Source organism: Phlebotomus papatasi, chromosome 1, assembly GCF_024763615.1.
Source record: "Phlebotomus papatasi isolate M1 chromosome 1, Ppap_2.1, whole genome shotgun sequence".
Lineage (NCBI taxonomy): Eukaryota > Metazoa > Arthropoda > Insecta > Diptera > Psychodidae > Phlebotomus > Phlebotomus papatasi.
Window position 1 is genome coordinate 110,596,845 of NC_077222.1, and position 17,002 is coordinate 110,613,846.

General features: G+C 39.0%; 2 protein-coding genes across 5 annotated transcripts in view; one reads left to right on the top strand and one right to left on the bottom strand.

Annotated features, from left to right (window-relative positions):
• The first annotated feature begins 211 nt into the window (after window positions 1-211).
• LOC129799278 (transmembrane protein 256-like) lies at window positions 212-5,491 on the top strand. Of its 2 annotated transcripts, none has more exons than XM_055843025.1 (3): window positions 212-428; window positions 500-808; window positions 5,106-5,491. In XM_055843025.1, exons 1-3 carry the CDS (start codon window positions 345-347, stop codon window positions 5,247-5,249), a joined length of 537 nt encoding a protein of 178 aa, XP_055699000.1. In that variant the 5' UTR covers window positions 212-344; the 3' UTR covers window positions 5,250-5,491. The 2 variants fall into 2 exon arrangements, with proteins under 2 accessions (XP_055699000.1, XP_055699001.1); XM_055843026.1 differs by having other exon boundaries at window positions 215-428; window positions 521-808.
• LOC129799264 (E3 ubiquitin-protein ligase TRIP12) overlaps window positions 5,326-17,002 on the bottom strand; it is a 48,479-nt gene continuing 36,802 nt past the window's right edge. For all 3 annotated transcript variants that reach the window (XM_055842995.1, XM_055842992.1, XM_055842994.1), the window contains exons 6-11: window positions 16,648-16,870; window positions 16,381-16,558; window positions 11,822-13,381; window positions 11,562-11,750; window positions 6,896-7,097; window positions 5,326-6,818 (exon numbers count right to left, since the gene is read on the bottom strand). In XM_055842995.1, coding sequence (XP_055698970.1) covers window positions 6,358-6,818; window positions 6,896-7,097; window positions 11,562-11,750; window positions 11,822-13,381; window positions 16,381-16,558; window positions 16,648-16,870 — 2,813 coding nt within the window. In that variant the 3' untranslated portion in view covers window positions 5,326-6,357. The remainder of the gene's footprint in view (window positions 6,819-6,895; window positions 7,098-11,561; window positions 11,751-11,821; window positions 13,382-16,380; window positions 16,559-16,647; window positions 16,871-17,002) is intronic.

Here is a 17,002-nt window from a genome sequence, read left to right on the forward strand (position 1 = left end):
ATTGTTTGAATGGATTAAGAAAAAACCGAATTCGAAAAATACATAAAATCTCTAGAAATTTTGATAAAAATTAAAACAAAAATCTTAAACGTCACTAAAATGTCAACACAGTGATTCGTATAGAGTTATTATAACATTCAATATTCATATAGTTTCCGTACACATTTCAGAGTTCGTATCACTGTAAGATATTGCATAGACATCGAATGTATCAACCGCTGGGTTTTTGGTTGTCAAAAAGCCACGACTTCTGCTTTTTCTTCAACTGATTCTTCCCAGTCAATACTCACTTATTAATCTAATTTCTGAATAATTCTGCCCGAGTGATCTCACTATAATTGCCAATGGACGCTCTCAATTACATTTTTGTGACAAATCCCTTAAGCAAAGGCGTCTGGTCAGGATTGGATCAAGTGGCAAAAAGTGTGGTTAGTTATTCGTTTATAGGATTTTCTTGCTTATCTACCGACGACTTTCGTGACTAAACAGAAATTCTAAGATTCTCACACAATTATCACAGGGATTGAAGCCCAAGGTGACTCAGGTGAAATCCATGGCCACACAAATGTCCTCAGTGAGTCCTCTGTGGAAGTTGGCCGGGAAAAATCTCTACATTGTCCGCCTGGCGGGAATCAGTGGAGCTGGGGCTGTCGTTCTGGGGGCATATGGGGCTCATAGAGATTGGGAGACACAGAATGGTCTGAAGGAAGCTGAGCAGGCTAGGAAAACCTTTGACACTGCCAATCGTTATCATTTTTTGCATACGATTGCGCTGCTGTCGATACCAATCGTCAGGCGACCGGCTTTGGTAAGAAAAATTGTTAAACTTTTTGTGCATAATCTCCCGTTTTGGAACCCGCAAAAATCAAAGTTTTATTGAGCAGTTAACCTTACAGTAAAAAATTTGGTTAAAGGAAAAGTTGTGTAATATTTATAAGCATTATGGTTGGAAGTCGCTAAATTAGTATCTTTTTACTGTTTTTACCAGTAGAATACTAGCATGACTAGAATATTAGTCTTTCTAATTATTAGCATTACGTTTGCAAAATTTACATTACATATTCACAAGCATTATGAATGTGAATTAATAGTCATACACCCTGTTATCAAAGGAGAATGGGCAAAAGTGGTCTATGGTGCGACCACCAAGGAGACATCATTTGATAAGCATTTGTAAAGGTAACAACTTTTGTTCCGGGACCAAAGTTCTAAACCATGGACGAAAAGTTCTAAAGCAAAAAAAACTATTTTCGTAGAGGAAAAATAATTCAATTCAATTCAATTCATTTTATTTAGAATAAATACGACAGTATGTTCTCTATACAAAAGTTAGCCCTAAACATTATGATTGTGATGTTGGACTTGAGGAATGAGTGGAAGCCACATGATTCAAGATAAGCCCCCTTTTTCGCTCCCTAGGAAGAAAATTCCAAAGAATGACACCTTGCACAAAGAAAGAATTGTGAAAATTGCGACTCCCTGAACTGGGCACACGGAGACACGAAGACCTAGCAGAGGATCCAGGAAATACGAGCTCCGCGAGGTACTGGGGCCTAACTGCAAAGAAGTCGGGAAATAAAGTCCACCACACGAACTTCAAGATAGGAGTTCAGTGGTAGACCGAGGATGGAGTTTGCAAAAGCAAAAACATGATCATATTTGCGAAGTCCGAAGACGTTACGCAAACAGGAATTGAAAACCAGCTTCAACCGATTCTGCTCCTCGACATTAGCAATGAAAAATAATTCCCCCCCATAAGTGAAAAATGGAATTATCAAGGCCCTAACAAGAAGGAGTCTAGTCTCCCGGGGAGTGAAAGCGTCGCAAAGTGTGCAACGAAAATAAGACCTTACGGACCAGGTGAGTGTCTCATTAAAAATGACTCCCAGATTCCTCACACGAGGAGAAATGGAATCACTTCACCAGAGAGAACCAAAAGAAAAGTAGTAGGATGTCTAACTCTCGTATGTATGACTAAAGCATAGCTCTTCCTGGGATTGAGGACCAAACCATTGTTCAAAGCCCAAGTGGTAATCCTTTCAAGATCATCATTTACAGCCTCAGATCTGAAAGAGGAGTAAGTTGGATCACCACAACAGTAGATCTGCAGATCATCTGCATATAAGTGATAGTCACAAAATTTGAGCATCTGGGGGAGATCATTGATGAAGAGGGAGAAGAGGATTGGGCTCAAAATAGAGCCCTGAGGAATACCGTGACTAAGGTCAAGGGGCAAAGAGACCAAGTCACCGGATCTGACAACCTGAGATCGATCCGCAAGGTAAGAGGAGACCAGGCGAACGGAAACCTCTGAAAAACCAAATTGGTCACTTAGTTTGTGACAGAGCAACTCATGAGAGATACTGTCAAAAGCCTTGGAGAAGTCAAGAAGGACCAGAATGCTGAACATGGCTCTGTCCAAAGCCAATCCGATATCATAACTGACCCGGAGTAAAGCCGAAACAGTACTGTGATTCTTACGCAAACCAGACTGATATTTGCACAGAAGATTGTTTATATCCAAATGTGCTGACATCTGATCCAAAAGGATAATCTCCAAAGGCTTGGAAATAGCGGGTAAAATACTTATTGGTCTAAAATCAGATGGGGCAGATGGCGCAGATACTTTAGGAATCGGCACAACCACAGCCTTCTTCCAAAGAGTTGGGAAAGTCGAGGAGGTAATAGCGAAGTTATACAGGTCAGTGAGACATGGAAGAACCACTGGCAAAAGGATGCGCAAGAAATCAAGCGAGATGCCATCTACTCCAACTGCAGAAGATTTAACACGCAGTACAGCAGATAAAACGATCTGGGAATTGACACAGACGAAATTAAACTTTGGCACTGAGACCTCTGAAGGAGGCGGTATAGGACAGTCCCGAGGAACAGCAACAGAACAAAAATATCTATTTAGTTCCTCAGGACTTCCCTGAGCAGAGTGGGAGACTTTCTTGAGCCCAAGATGGCCAATATTGCGCCAGAGCACTGCAGAATCAAGTGATGGGTCAAACTGGCTGCGATAGTACCTAGTTTTAGCATCGCGAATCATTCTTTTGACTTTATTACGCAACATCTTGAATAATCTCTTATACGAAATGTGTGCATTTATAGGGTAAATTAAGCTAATTCAAAACCTGCTTCAAATGGAAATTTTTCGTTACTCCAAATGGAAACGCCACTGTTTTCATGATACAGTATACTAAATTATTATATTTATATATTTTCTATACTACAGTTTTATTATTTAGTTAATTTTGCTCCAAATAAAGCGAAAATCCAGTCATATTCACAAATTTTAATTTGTTAATTTCTCAAAAAAAATTAAATGTACCTTATCACCATCGACTTTTTCATCGATCGACCATGTTTTCCAAATTAAAAACACAATAAATTGACTGTTGTTTATTCGTTTTGTTTAACATTTATATCATATTTCTGGCTAATTTTAGTTAAATTAAGTGCTAATCTTTATTTTTAACGGTACGTGAAGTTTTCAAATGAAATAATTACCTATTTCGTGAACAAAAAGGGTTTTTCTGAAGTGTCTGCAAATGCTTCAATAGGAAACCCTGGAAATATGATTTTTTTGGAGAGATTTTCTTATTGTTTTAGATGGAAAAGGAGAAAAGACCAGGAATAAGAACAAATCCTGTACTCAGGAGCAACTCAACAAGGTTTTGGAAGCCTTTCGTCGCGGTTTCACTTACACTGTTTGTCTCCAATTAGAAACCTTCCCTTATCTCCATTTGGATTAATTTGTTTCCAATAGAAGCATTTTACACTCGCGTATTTTTCTTTTATTTAAGAAGTTTTCAAATTATATCTAAAGACTGTCACTAAACAGTAACATTCTAGAAGAGTCAAGGAGCAAATTTATGTATTTCTCTTCAGAAAAAAATTGAACTTAATGTGTTGAATCTTCTGTCAAAGTTAAAGCATCTGGAAATGGTTTTGAAGTTGCGTTCAAATAAAAACAATAAAATTAACTGAGAAACATAATCAATGATAAGTTTTACATCTAACCTTGGAAAGTCCAATAGAGTCTGATTCGGTGTATTTTGTGCTTTTATGAACGATAGGGACAAAAATAGCCCAAAAATTTGTTAGAACCGTCAGGGAATCGGTAAGGGCGGAGCCCTCAATGTAATCGCGTGGATGAGCGCCTTGGCCGCCAGAGATTTCTCCAGAACCCTCAGCGTTCCTCCTAACGATCTATACCCTACGACGATCCAACATGAACTAACTCTCACAATACTAATCCTCTCTACGATACCCCTCCCGAAGGGGTAACTCACAGGCTAACACTAGGAACACTCTTAGGAGAAATCGGCGCCGCTCCGAGAGACATCTATGATGCCAAATTCAAATACCAACGGGGGGTTTAACCGTTGGGGAGAAGCTAGTGCTAACAAATTTAAGTAATTTTTCTGACAATACCAATGAATAATATTTTTCGCTTTAATAAAAAATATTACGTATGAGTATTGTAGTTTATATTGCCAAAAGGGTTTTGCATAAAAAAAATTAGAAGTATAAAAAATTAATAAAATCAATTATGAATTTGAGAATTAAAAATTCGCCATTTTTGAGCTTAAATATTTATTACATAGCAAATAGCTAAAGATTTGCAAAATATATTCTAGATTCCTTCAACCTTCTGCTTTACAATTATGTACAAACATAAGAAAAATAGAACTTTAGGTAGTCAGGAAAAATTATTTTCTTTATGGGACACCGGTGTTCCAATTGTCCTTAAAGGGTTAAATGCCTTAAATTAGTTGTTTGATATTAGGTGGCGAAAAAGTGCTTACATGGCGAAAAGGGCTGACTCTACCCTATTATCACTCTGTCAGTCATATTTTCCAATTATCTCTCTAAATCGAATTTGGGCGCATTTCGAGTTGTAAGCACTACGAATCCGAAGTCACCTGTAAAGAATCTCTGCTACCACAAGATTGTCTGAGCTTTTCTTGGTCGAAAAGCGTTGATTTCTAAAGTGTTAATTGATGCAAATGAAGATTAAATATCTTGATGGATCGTTACTAATAAAAATTCCGCGAATTGCTAAAATTTTTTATAAGAAAAAACTGTCTTTTCTGCAGACCGCTTCCCTATTTCTGGCCGGAATGAGCCTCTTCTGCGGGACCTTGTACTACCGTTCACTCACGGGAAATCAACGTTTTAAGCATCTGGCGCCAATTGGAGGCTCCTGCCTGATTCTAGGCTGGCTGTCAATAATGTTCTAGAGAGATATACGGACGTAGAAGTGCCGAGGAAAGAGGAATGCACCAAGTGGGAATCCAGGGACAACACTCCACAATGTTTGAACAAAAAAGTTTATTCATGAAATAAAATTGCAAAGTTTTTTTTTCTTTTTTCATTCGGATATTGAAATTTTGATATCATCCTTAATTCTTTTTTTTATAATGTAATAATATTACGTAGATTTAGATTAGTAAAACGAGATCAAAGCTCGAATTTATATCAATATTGTGTTTTCATTTTCTTCTCACATTTTTTTTCGAATTATTTTGCGCATTTTCTTTTTTATTTATTTATTTTTGTTTTCTTCTTAAAAACTAGGAGCTTGGGGACACAGTATTTTTTACCTTTTCATTAATGTTTTTTTTTTTCTTTTGTACAAGGGGGACGATTATTTATTTTTTTTTTTTTATTGTGGGCAAATAAATTTGAGTTTTTCTTTTTTTTTAAAGGGAGGAAGGGGATTAAAAATACGGGGATAAAACAGATAATGGGCTAATTTTTTTTCACTCCTACTGTTATTAATCCATATATTTTCTTATTTTTGTTTTTTTTTAATTATAATTATTATTTATATAAAATCACAAAATTCTCCACGATTATTATCTCATCAAAAGTTGCTCATTCAATCAACTGCGTGTAAATTGGGATTTATTTATTTTATCATTTTACTTCAACTTATTACAGATTTATTTTGGCTCTTTTATCTCTGATTTTACTATGCGTCGTCTTTTTTTCTCTGTATTTATTTATTTTTTTTCTGCTTAATAGGTCGTCGCATGAGGAAAGTTTTCCTTTTTCCATTTTAAAATCTTTAGAAGGTTCTAATACCAAAAATTAATTTAAAAAGAAATTGCACACTAAAATTCTGAGCAAAAGTTAATGTGATTGTGTTTTTTGTTTTTCGAAAGAAATAATTTGTTTTTTTTTCATCTACTCACTCGTGTCCAAATGAGGCCATCAGAGAAAACTATAAGTAGGTTAGGATTAACCACAAATGAGAATTGTCGGACTAGAATATTTTCTTCCGCGCATCCTTTGTCGTTTCTTTTGTTTGTGTTTTTTTTTTGTTCTTTTCTTTTCTTTTTGTTTTTAGGATAAATGGAACGACATACTCCCTTCACTGGCTGCCGTTCTCAATTTATTCCTCATCACATCGCGACTGCTGTAATCCGGCAGCTTGAGGTAGTTGACACACGTCATCACGGATGGCAAATAGTCATCTGGGTTCTGATTGCTGTCCAGTGTCTTCCGGACAATCGTGAGGGCCGGAGTGAGAGCCTTGAAGCCACCAGTTGGCAAACGTGGACTCCCAGTGACAAATTGCAAAAACAAACGTTGCTCCTCACGACTATAGGAACTGAGAATCTCATAGAAGTACTGAATCGCCTTGGAATCTTGCGTAAATCCATGATCTGTCCGGCAGCTCTCCTGTAGCATCCTCACATCCCACTTTTGCACATTCTGAGCCGCTCCGGAGCCACAGAAGACATTCTCCAGTTCCTCCGGATAGAACATCCTCAAGCGATGCGATGGAAAAACACTATCGAACCCTAAAAGCATCCCCCCGGAAAAACGTTTTTTAAAAAAAAATGAAACAAACTCAAGGAGAACTCTTTTCTTCCTTTACCTTCTCGGAGAGCCTCAAACTGCCTCTGGACTCCTTCAACTTGGAACCAGAAGGACACAAGAGCAATGTATTGGTGGAGATTGTGAATTGTCACAGGAATATCCCGACCGCCACGGCGGAGTTCAATATTAGCGTAGCCCGGCAGAACAAAGTCCAATCCCAAGTCTGCTATGGGACAACCATCGAGGTCTAAACTTTCGATCTGGCGGAAGAGCAACAACAAAGACAATTATTAGGAACTTAGTGACATTGCAGGCTAGGCTAAAGTATCTAAATTAGACCCCTATGTCTCCTTATTCAAAACGACTTCTAAGTTACTCAAAGCTACTTAGGTCTGCCCCTAGGTCGAAGCCTCCTCACAATGGCTTGCATAGCTTCTCCTGTGAATCTGTAGTAGGACTGTTAAGCCTAGAGGACTTGGAGGGAGAAAGCTGACGAAGAATCTTTTAAGCCAACGTGACGACACCAATCACAGTTCAGTTGCGGTGCTAACTCTGAAGGGCTCTAAACGGCTAACTTCAGAGGCATTCTAAAGCTAAGCTTCTCCGATAGATGGAGCGGTAAGCGCCCGATGGATTATCCCGAAGGCGTATACGAATCGGTTCCTTAGTCGAATTTTAACCCTGAAGATGTGAGGATACCTGAATTTCTCCTTTTCCGGGAGGCTAACGAGTAAGGGTGCTTCAACATGTTCCGGTGTAGGGATTTTTAGTATTCGTTCTACAAATCTTTTTTCAGTCTTACACTCTTAGAAAACTTTAGATATCATTACTAATGAAAATTAGTTGATCGGATGATTATACTGTGCGACACGTTGTGGGCGTCTTTGACGAGAGTGCCAAAACTTGTTAGAGGGTCATTTAAGGGTCTCAAATCTGAAGTCCGTTTGTCCGGGTTACGTCTAGATTTTTTTAAAAATGCAAATTTTGTTTTTTGCTGTTTTCTAAAATTCAAAAATTTATATCTCCGGTCCTATTTATCCGGTGGTGGTCACATAAAGCTAAAATGACACGTAATTTCATCCTCTATAACTCTTGTGAACATATTAAGAACCTACGATGAAAATGAAGTGTATTTTTTAAAGATATTTTGAGAAAGTGCACCCAAAATTGTGCATTTTTCTGTATTTTTTCGATCTTCTAATAATTCTCCCACTTAAATAGAGCATTTTATGCGCCAATTATTATGCCTAAAAGTGAGTGAATTTAATGTTCTTTCATTTCCTTTTAGTTTGAATTTTCTGTCTTAATTCGTTTATTTACAATAATTTATTGAAAATAAAATGCATTAAAATCTATATATTTGCGGAACAATACGGGAGCCTGGGGCAAAAAGTAACAAAACGGATATTTTATTTTTTTACAATCTACCCGAGCACCTCCAAAATTTCTAATTAGCACAGATTTATAGGAAATTTACCGCTTTGTAACTCTGTGAAAGCCATTTTCCTCTATTTTTTAAGGAAATATATTAATCGAGCCGTTTTCTAAAAGGTAATTTTTTGATCAATCTCAAAAATGCTGAGGCAAATAGTATCAGGCGTAAGATACTATCACATTTTGATTCGCTTTATTACGGGATTCCGTAAATTTAAGTAAAATACTTAAATTACATATTTTAATAGGAAATTTATTCTTCTACACCTTTGTAAAACACCGTTTTCCAACTATTTACCAAATTTTTACCAACTATCCATCCATAATAATATGTAAAAAGTTCAGGAAATAAATATTTATAGAAAATGAAAAAAATATAGTTTTTACTTATTATAAATAACTGAAAAATTCTAGGAACCAACTCAGTACCAATATACGAAAAATACTTAGTATAAATAGCAGAAAAATACACGGAAAATTTATTGAAAATTAATGAGGAAAATCAAGTAAATACAAAGTAAATGTACTCAGTATAAATGTCGACTCACGCACACTAATGATGAGTATTTGGGACATTTCATACAAAATCTACTATGTATTTTATATGGGCATACTAGTTTCGTACTAAGTATTATACTCAGTATATATTGAGTTTGTATATAGTAGATAGTCGGCCGGGCAGTACAAGCAAAAAAGTAAACATGAATGGTGAAGGTAAGATACGGGATACCCCTTAACGATCTGCATGAAAAAGTCTGCCTACAAACTTATGCAATTATCCAATAATTCTGAAGTGCTTCTAGTATAGTAGCTTTACTCTTCCTACTAGCTATACATTTTTCAAATAAACAACAATACTTCAGTGATTTCAGTAGAATAAGTACTTATTTTTCCATGATTATATTAGAATAGCCTGATAAAATTTGTTCATGAAACTGCCTCATCCTCACCTAATCTTAAACACAAACAGTTCATCAGTATGCACAACAAGCCATCGTGCAATGTCATCGGGATAAAAATAAACTATTAAAAAAGAGAATCAAATCAATAGAACTAAAAAAGAATTATTCAACAAAATTCTCTTCTCTTTTGCCGCGAGAGACTGAAATTTATTGAAATGTTCACATTGCGATTATTATTAGAATCAAAAACATTCCTCGCAATATCAAACTTTTTTTCTTGCTCTCAAAATAACATTCCACGATGTGAATTACAGAGAAAACTCATTAAGTGGAATTTACCGGAATTCTTCCCAAATTCACTTACAAACTGCAAATATATTCTGCGATCATGGAAAAATTGCCGGACTTTCCGGTTACTTATGGCCTGGTTGCCTGTAAGTTGTCGGTTGGATCAGTAACTGTGCTAACTGCATTTCCTTTGTGTCTGCATTCGTGCAAAGGACCAATTTACTAATCCCGTCTTCGCTAAATTTTTGAACCCAGACTAGCTAAGTGACCCCTTGTCCTTGCCCTCTCGGGACTTGGAGCGGTCAATCTATCTCTGACCTTGGAAGCTGTCCACAGAACTAAACAGCCCTGAGATCTTGATCGCCTATGGTAGTCCATGAATCCGTAATAAATTACTGTAGATGCGGGTGACTTTGATACCCTCCTGTTCGTAAGCTTTTCTTTAGTTCTAGCACTTTACCGATCCGATCGGTGAGGACCATTATTAAACATTAGAATTAAAGAACGGCTTTCGAAAAGTAGAAGGCCAAAGTCAACTACGGAAGACAAAGTCACCCGCATCTACGGTACGATAGAACTACGAAGGCTTATCAGAGATATCTCGCACCCTACGCGTTTAGAGGACACTTCAAGTTATCGAAGAGCCTGCACTGTTATTTTCAGTTCTTCCTGTGTTCGTTAGAGGATTGTCTTCTTCTCGAAACCAAAAAGACTTAATTTTCTCCTTCTTGTCCTTAAATTCTTTTTGGTTTTTAGAAGAAGACATTTCTCTGACGAACATCGGAGGAACTGAATTGCCGTCGGTTTGAATGGTCCGCGTGTGCCTCCTGGAATTGACTCTGGAGAGTACCACCAGAAGCCATTCCAAACCAAATCGTGTCGAGGCCGCGATAAAAAGAGGAGTTCAGATATTCGCGAGGAGTGTGAAGTCCAGGACGAAGAGTGTGAAGTCAACAAGGCGATACTGGAGAGATCATGTGAACCGAATGGACGACACTAGACTTGCGAAAAGAGTCCAAAAAAAATCTTCCAGCATCGACTTGAGGTAGACCACCAAAAAGGTGGTACGAGTTGGAAAAATTCGGTATAGCAGCCAAAATAAACTGGGTACTAGTTTTTACGCATCTTAGCGACGTTTCGTGATTTATTTGATCACTTCCTCAGGCTCTGTACAAAGAAATTACACGAAACATTGATGAGAAAATTTTTTGAAGTGACAAACATCTTTAACTTTAAACGGAAAAAATAAACTCACAGAGCGACACAAGCGGCACCCTGGTCAAGAAAACACATATTATTCACCATCCGGTGGTACGAGTCTTGGACATCAGAATCACAACTCCGGCTGATGCTCAGTACTATGGGACTTTCAAACACTCAATCACGATAAATAATCCATAGCTCTACTGTGGGAAAAACAGGCATTTGCCTAATTAAAGTAGAAGAAGAAGAAGTGTCGAGGCCTAAAATCAAGTTTGTCTAGCCCAAAAACGGGCCAAGTCAATGGCAAGCGGACTTGCCGACATCAAATCCCCTGTTTCGCATGAAGCAGGGGACAACTGTACACAAACATCACAAAGAAGATCTTCTTTGCTCGTCGACAGACTCTCAATATTCACTGTAATGATACTAAGGACCGGTCCTGAAAAGGACCTTTTTGTGTTGAGTGTAGTCATTACTGCAAGATGAAATCCGCGAGTTGTCACTTGAATTGTGGTTGAGGTATTCGCGTGTTTTTCGACACTGAACTCACTATCCAGGAGCACCGATTTAGTTCCGAAAAAGCCCAAAATACGCGTGGAGGTTCCTTGAGAATCCTTGGTATCGTGAGAATCAAGGAGATAAACTCCCTCCGGGTGCGTCACGAGTGGTTATCCTTCCTGTCCTGAAAGGATAAGCAGCCCTGACGCACCCGGAGGGAGTTTATCTCCTTGATTCTCAAGTTCCTTCCTTCCTCCCTTTGGACCAGTGTAAACACTAAGTGTCCGTATTTATTGATCTTGTCCTGTCGCCCGTCGTCTAGGCCCACCCCATTCCCGTGGCGGACTATTACGTCAACCACTTGGAGCCCTTCCTGAAAAACAACTGATTGCGCCTTACCTTTTCAGTCTTCTCCATGGCGTCGAGAGATGTCGACTGAAGGATTAAATCTCTCTGACGGACAATCTCCTGAAGACGCACCAATGTTGTTTGCACCTCTGGTGCTATTTGAGCCAAATCTTGAAGATTCAGGGCATGCTCTTCGCCCAACAGCCATCGATAGAAAGGAATTGAGAATGGAAGGTCCAACTGCAAAGTCAAAAAAAAATCAGTAAATCTGAAAACTTTCAAAGACGAAAATGACAGAAATATCAACTGACCATTCTACTGTCCATAACAGCCTTAGCCATAAACTTTCCCAGGAACCTAAACTTCCCCTTGACACGATTGATCTGTTGCTGTTTGGACGTCTTGCCGAGAGGAATGGGAAAGAGTCCATGGGGTGCATTGACGTATGTAACAGCCGGTGAATGCTGCGGCAATGGTGATCCCATTCGATTATCCTCACCAGTTCCACCTCCTCCACCGCCTCCATGATGAGACTGATGCGGTGGTGAGGGTTCTGTTGTATCTCCCAGCATTTGATCCGATTGCTCAATCAGCATATTGAGACTCCCTTCTGAACTAATAACAGCCGCCATTCCACTGCTACTCAACTGAGATGATTCATCCTCAATCTGATTGAGTCCAGACTTTACGACATCAGCAATCGTTGACGAATGCTGCTTGTAGCTATCACTGCCATTCCACAGGCTCAAATCACATCGTTGCAGTTCGGTGGAAACGAGAGCATAGAATTCCAGTGTTGGTCCCAAACCCGTACCAACTTCATTCTCATACTGAATCTCAAGTAGAGCCTTTGAGTGCCCAAAATCCTGTATAATCATTTCAGCTTGCTTCAGAATATCCTCTCGAGCAATGGCACGCTTCCGGCGATCCAGACGCGGAGTAACACGCTCAGATGTGTCTCCGGTATTGAGATCTGGTGTTGTATCCAAGAGACGCTGGAGTGCACGATCCCGATCAAAGGAGACAGCATAGAAGAGCAAATGACGTGTCTCAAATGGAAACAAATACGGGCACACCATGGCAATCTGCTGAAGCCACTGTGGCAGATTGCCAGTCATTATCACAAGTGGATCCTGGAGTTGCCGATTGGCCTTAGCTGTTATCTTTGAATGCACAAATTCAGACTGTGGAATGATATTGATATGAACAACACCACTGTACAAATGGGCCCAGTGACGATTGAGCGCATTGACAATTCGCAGCATACAGAGAGCATCCAATGAGGCATCCTGAACAGTTACAATATCTCCTGGCAGTGATGTCACAAGGAATGGTGTTAGAGGTGATGTAATCTGTGGAACAGTTCCCTCTGTCCAAAATTCCGTCTTCTTCCTACTCAATTTGGCCGCTGAACTCTTGCCACTCTTCTTCGAACTACCACTACTGCCACTCTTATTGCTGCCCACAGCCGGATCATCTTCCATTGGACGATAGTAGATTGTATGTTGTTGCACCCAAATACTAGCATTACCAATTGGTGTCTCAGTATCCGTATCTGTTTCCGATTGATCATTGACAAGGGGCGAAAATTGCTTAACCGCCTGATAAACTGTCATATTGTATGGGAGAATATGATCACCAATTAAAAACTGAAGTTTGTGCTTGAAACCACCCTGAGACATAACAACAGCTGCCACATTATCATCAATATCCTCTTCGGAATCCTCTTCAGAATCCACACGAATACCACCATATCCTCTGACCACAAGATACCTTTCTATGGCCTGCACCAGAGCTAGAGGATCAATCTTAACTGTACCTCCCTTCCACTGACGCAAATTCGTGCAGTCCGGATGTCTCTGGAGATTGCACTGCAACAACAATTTTCGAATAAGAAAAGTGGGTCCTCAGTATGCAGAATTGCGAACTCTTGGCTGCGTTTGAAAGGAGGACTCTACGACGGATTTTTCGACCCGTAGGAGCGACAATTCCGGAGCCTGTACAACCATGAAGTGTATGAGCACTACCCGGTTACCCGGTAACTGTGGTAAACTACTACGTCTCAATAGGCTCCGGACTCCGGACTCCCTTAAGGACAGACTCTATGCTTCAAGGAAATGAAGCTGATCCAGTCGCCGATCCACGCCGTGGACCAGGACGCCAGCGTACGAAATGGGGGAGGGAGGTAATGCTACACATAGCCTCTTCCTCTCAATTCCTATGATCACCTCCAAGCGGACTAGATGCCTGGTAGGCGCCAGTACACTCAGGTGAGTGATGGAAGATTGGGTAACCAACCCCAGTGGGAAGTCACGAACCTGAGGCTAACGAACAAGGGATCTGGTCCTTCACAAAAGGTTTGGCGAGGGGTAACCACTCTCCCCGTAAAAGCAAGAAGCGCCAGGACTGGAGAAGGTTAGTGGTAGAGGCCCGGTTCTTAAAGGAACGAGACAGCCACCTAAGTAAGTAAGTACATGAGGGGAGCGCTACCGAGGGGTAACTGTGGTCAACCTACTACGCCTCAAAAGGCCTCGGTGGGCTGGTCATGTGATTTGCAAGAATAACTATGACCCAGCCTGGTAAGTCTTTAGGGGAAGACTCTATGCTTCAAGGAAACCAGACCGATCCAGTCGCCGATGGATAATATTTTGGACCAGGACGCCAGCTCAATAGCGCTGAGGAATTGGAAAGCAGCGGCGTGAAACAAGTTCAAATGGTAACGGGTCCTGAATGAGGTCAAGACCAGCAATTGGTTGTACCGCCGGAGTGGGTTAAATGAATACCGTCGTTGCGGGTGACTGCACTTTTTAATAAATACTAAAAAAAATCAACAATTTCTGATAATAAACGACAATGAAGATCTTCAGATCTAAGGGTAAGATGTACGAGATCTACAAAATGACGTGGTCACCATCTTTATTTGACGTTTCTGTCCGCCATTTAGAATGACCGTCAAAATTTAAAACTTGTCCTATTGGGCTGAAATTTTAGTATGTTATAGCTCACGTAAATACCTTCTCAAAATGTATCTTTGTTCCGACTTAGATTGAACAATTACCTAAGTACAGAAGCTCAAAGTTTAAAATTTTGAAATATTCATATTTTGGCGATCTTTGTTTTCTAATCCTGAATTTTGAAACGTAAACGAAATGCCTCAGCAACCATTAAAAATAGTTGGGGCTTCTATTTCACATATTCATTTACTCTTATATAATTAAAAAAACAAATTAAAGAAAAGTGCATCTATTTATTCTTTTTATTTTTTCATCTTTGCAAAAACAGTTACACAGATCCTCAAATAATATGCTGTTATAAACTAAAATATTACTTTTCTTTTTGTATGTTTGTTAGGTCTGTCTTTTCGAGATGGTTTCGATAAAAGAAGTTCCCCGTGATTCTATATTCACAAGTGTCAAAATTTTGAACTTGGAGCCCTTTTATCCAGACAATCGCTTGACCTACGTCGTATTTTATATATGTTCTAAAAAGGCCTTGACATCAGCTAGAACATACTAAAATTTCAGCTCAATCGGATGAGATTTTTGTTTTGACAGTTATTCAAAATGGCGGACAGAAACGTCAAATCAAGATGGCGACCATGCTATCTTGTAGATCTCGGTCATTTTATCTTAAGTTCCCAAAAAATTGGATAATTTTTAGTCAAATACTTTTCTAAATAAGCTTTAGAAAGAACATATGCAATTTTCTAATATAAATCATGCGTTCTTAGGAAGATAATAGTGAAAAAAGTATTTTAATAAAAATAATGAACAAAATCTAAATGGATTATTCTAGCCAGATAAATTTAGAATAAATTTGGGCAATTTACTTCTCTGAAATCAATTTTGGAATTGCATCTTCAGATAACTTTTCGCGGAGTCGTTTTTTGACAAAATACCTATACTAGGATTTCATTGACTATTACTGAAACTACAAGAATCCTTTTGAGGATCATTGTACCTTACTTGGTACTCAACATATCCCTCTATACTTTAACATGGTAGATCGGATCGGCGAAGACTATCAATAAGTGCTAGAATTAATGAAAGTCTCACGAACAGCAGAGTGCAAAGTCACCTGCAACGACGGTACGTAAGAAGGAAGTGAGATACTTTCGGATTGGGGCACTTTTGAAATAAGGTCCCGGAATCATCTGAGGACGTAAAAAGAATAACTGTCCTCAGACATAGATATGGCATGATAAGACCATGAGAGAGTTGTATTGAAGAATCGAACAAGGTTTTTGACCTGGGTTAGAATGATAACTTTTCGATACTGTCGAATCGATAGTATCGATAAATCTGTATCTCTTAGATTAAGTCAATGACAATTTTTTACGCATCGTTTGACCATTTATTGTGACATTCTTAAGAAAATGTGACTGTTGCTATATATCTATATTAAGCTGGCTACAAAAAGGACAGCTATCTTTTAAATTTTTCAGAATCGACAGTCGATACTACCGAAAATAAGTTATCATGTCACCCCGGATCACTGAAGGAGATAATTTCTCCGTAAAGGTACAAGGGATACGAAGTAGAAGGTAGCGCTCTTTTGGAGATGATGATAGCTTGAAAAAGATTTCCCAGAAAAGCTAGGAGGCGTGGCCCTCGAGACAGACCTAGAACAAGGTGACTGAATCAAATTCAGAATCTTGCCTTGGAGTGCCTTGAGATCGAACCCTAACATCTTCCTAAAGTTGCGAAGGATCAACAAGCGTGGGCTACTAAACTGGATATCATGGGACCGCGACTTCAATGGGGATAAGCGTTTGAAAATGTTGATGATGATAGCTTGAAACTTTTTGGGATTCAAACTAGAGAGGTTCGAATTCATGAGGTTAGTAGCCTGTAGGAACTTGTAAACTTACCTTGAGCTGATGTGTATTGAAGAATTTAAGGGCACTTGTGTTGGATCTTCCACCGACGCCAGCTGGAAAGTCATGCACCTTCACTGGAAACTGCTCCAATTGCGTAACACAACCATTCAATTTAGCTACGAAAGCACTAAATGACACTGGATTGATTGTGGCAAGTGGACCACAGAATCTAAAATATCAAACCAAATTCGTTAAAGAAAAATGTCTTACAATGAATATTTTTTAATGGTCCCTCCTGAAAGGAAGTACACAACTCACCCAGCATCGAGTGGCAAACCAGCAAATACGTGCAAGAATGCTCTCAGTCTATCATCTCTGGACACTATTCCCTGATCAGCAGCCATGAAATTCAACATGGCTTTTATCAAACCCGAGTAATTCACCTCAAATGGCGAAATGTCACTCTCAATGAGGATCCTCTGAAGCTCATGGAGTGCCTCAATGCATTCAGCTGAATTTCCATTAAGTTTCACAATCACGTCTGGAAAAGTGGGATACATTTTCTTTAAAATAATTTTCTATTTTAGCCAAGATCCACTCAAGTAAATTATAACAAGGGGCGGAAAAAAATATCTCAGGAACGAACCATTCTGAGTGCTTCAGCTTCGAAAGC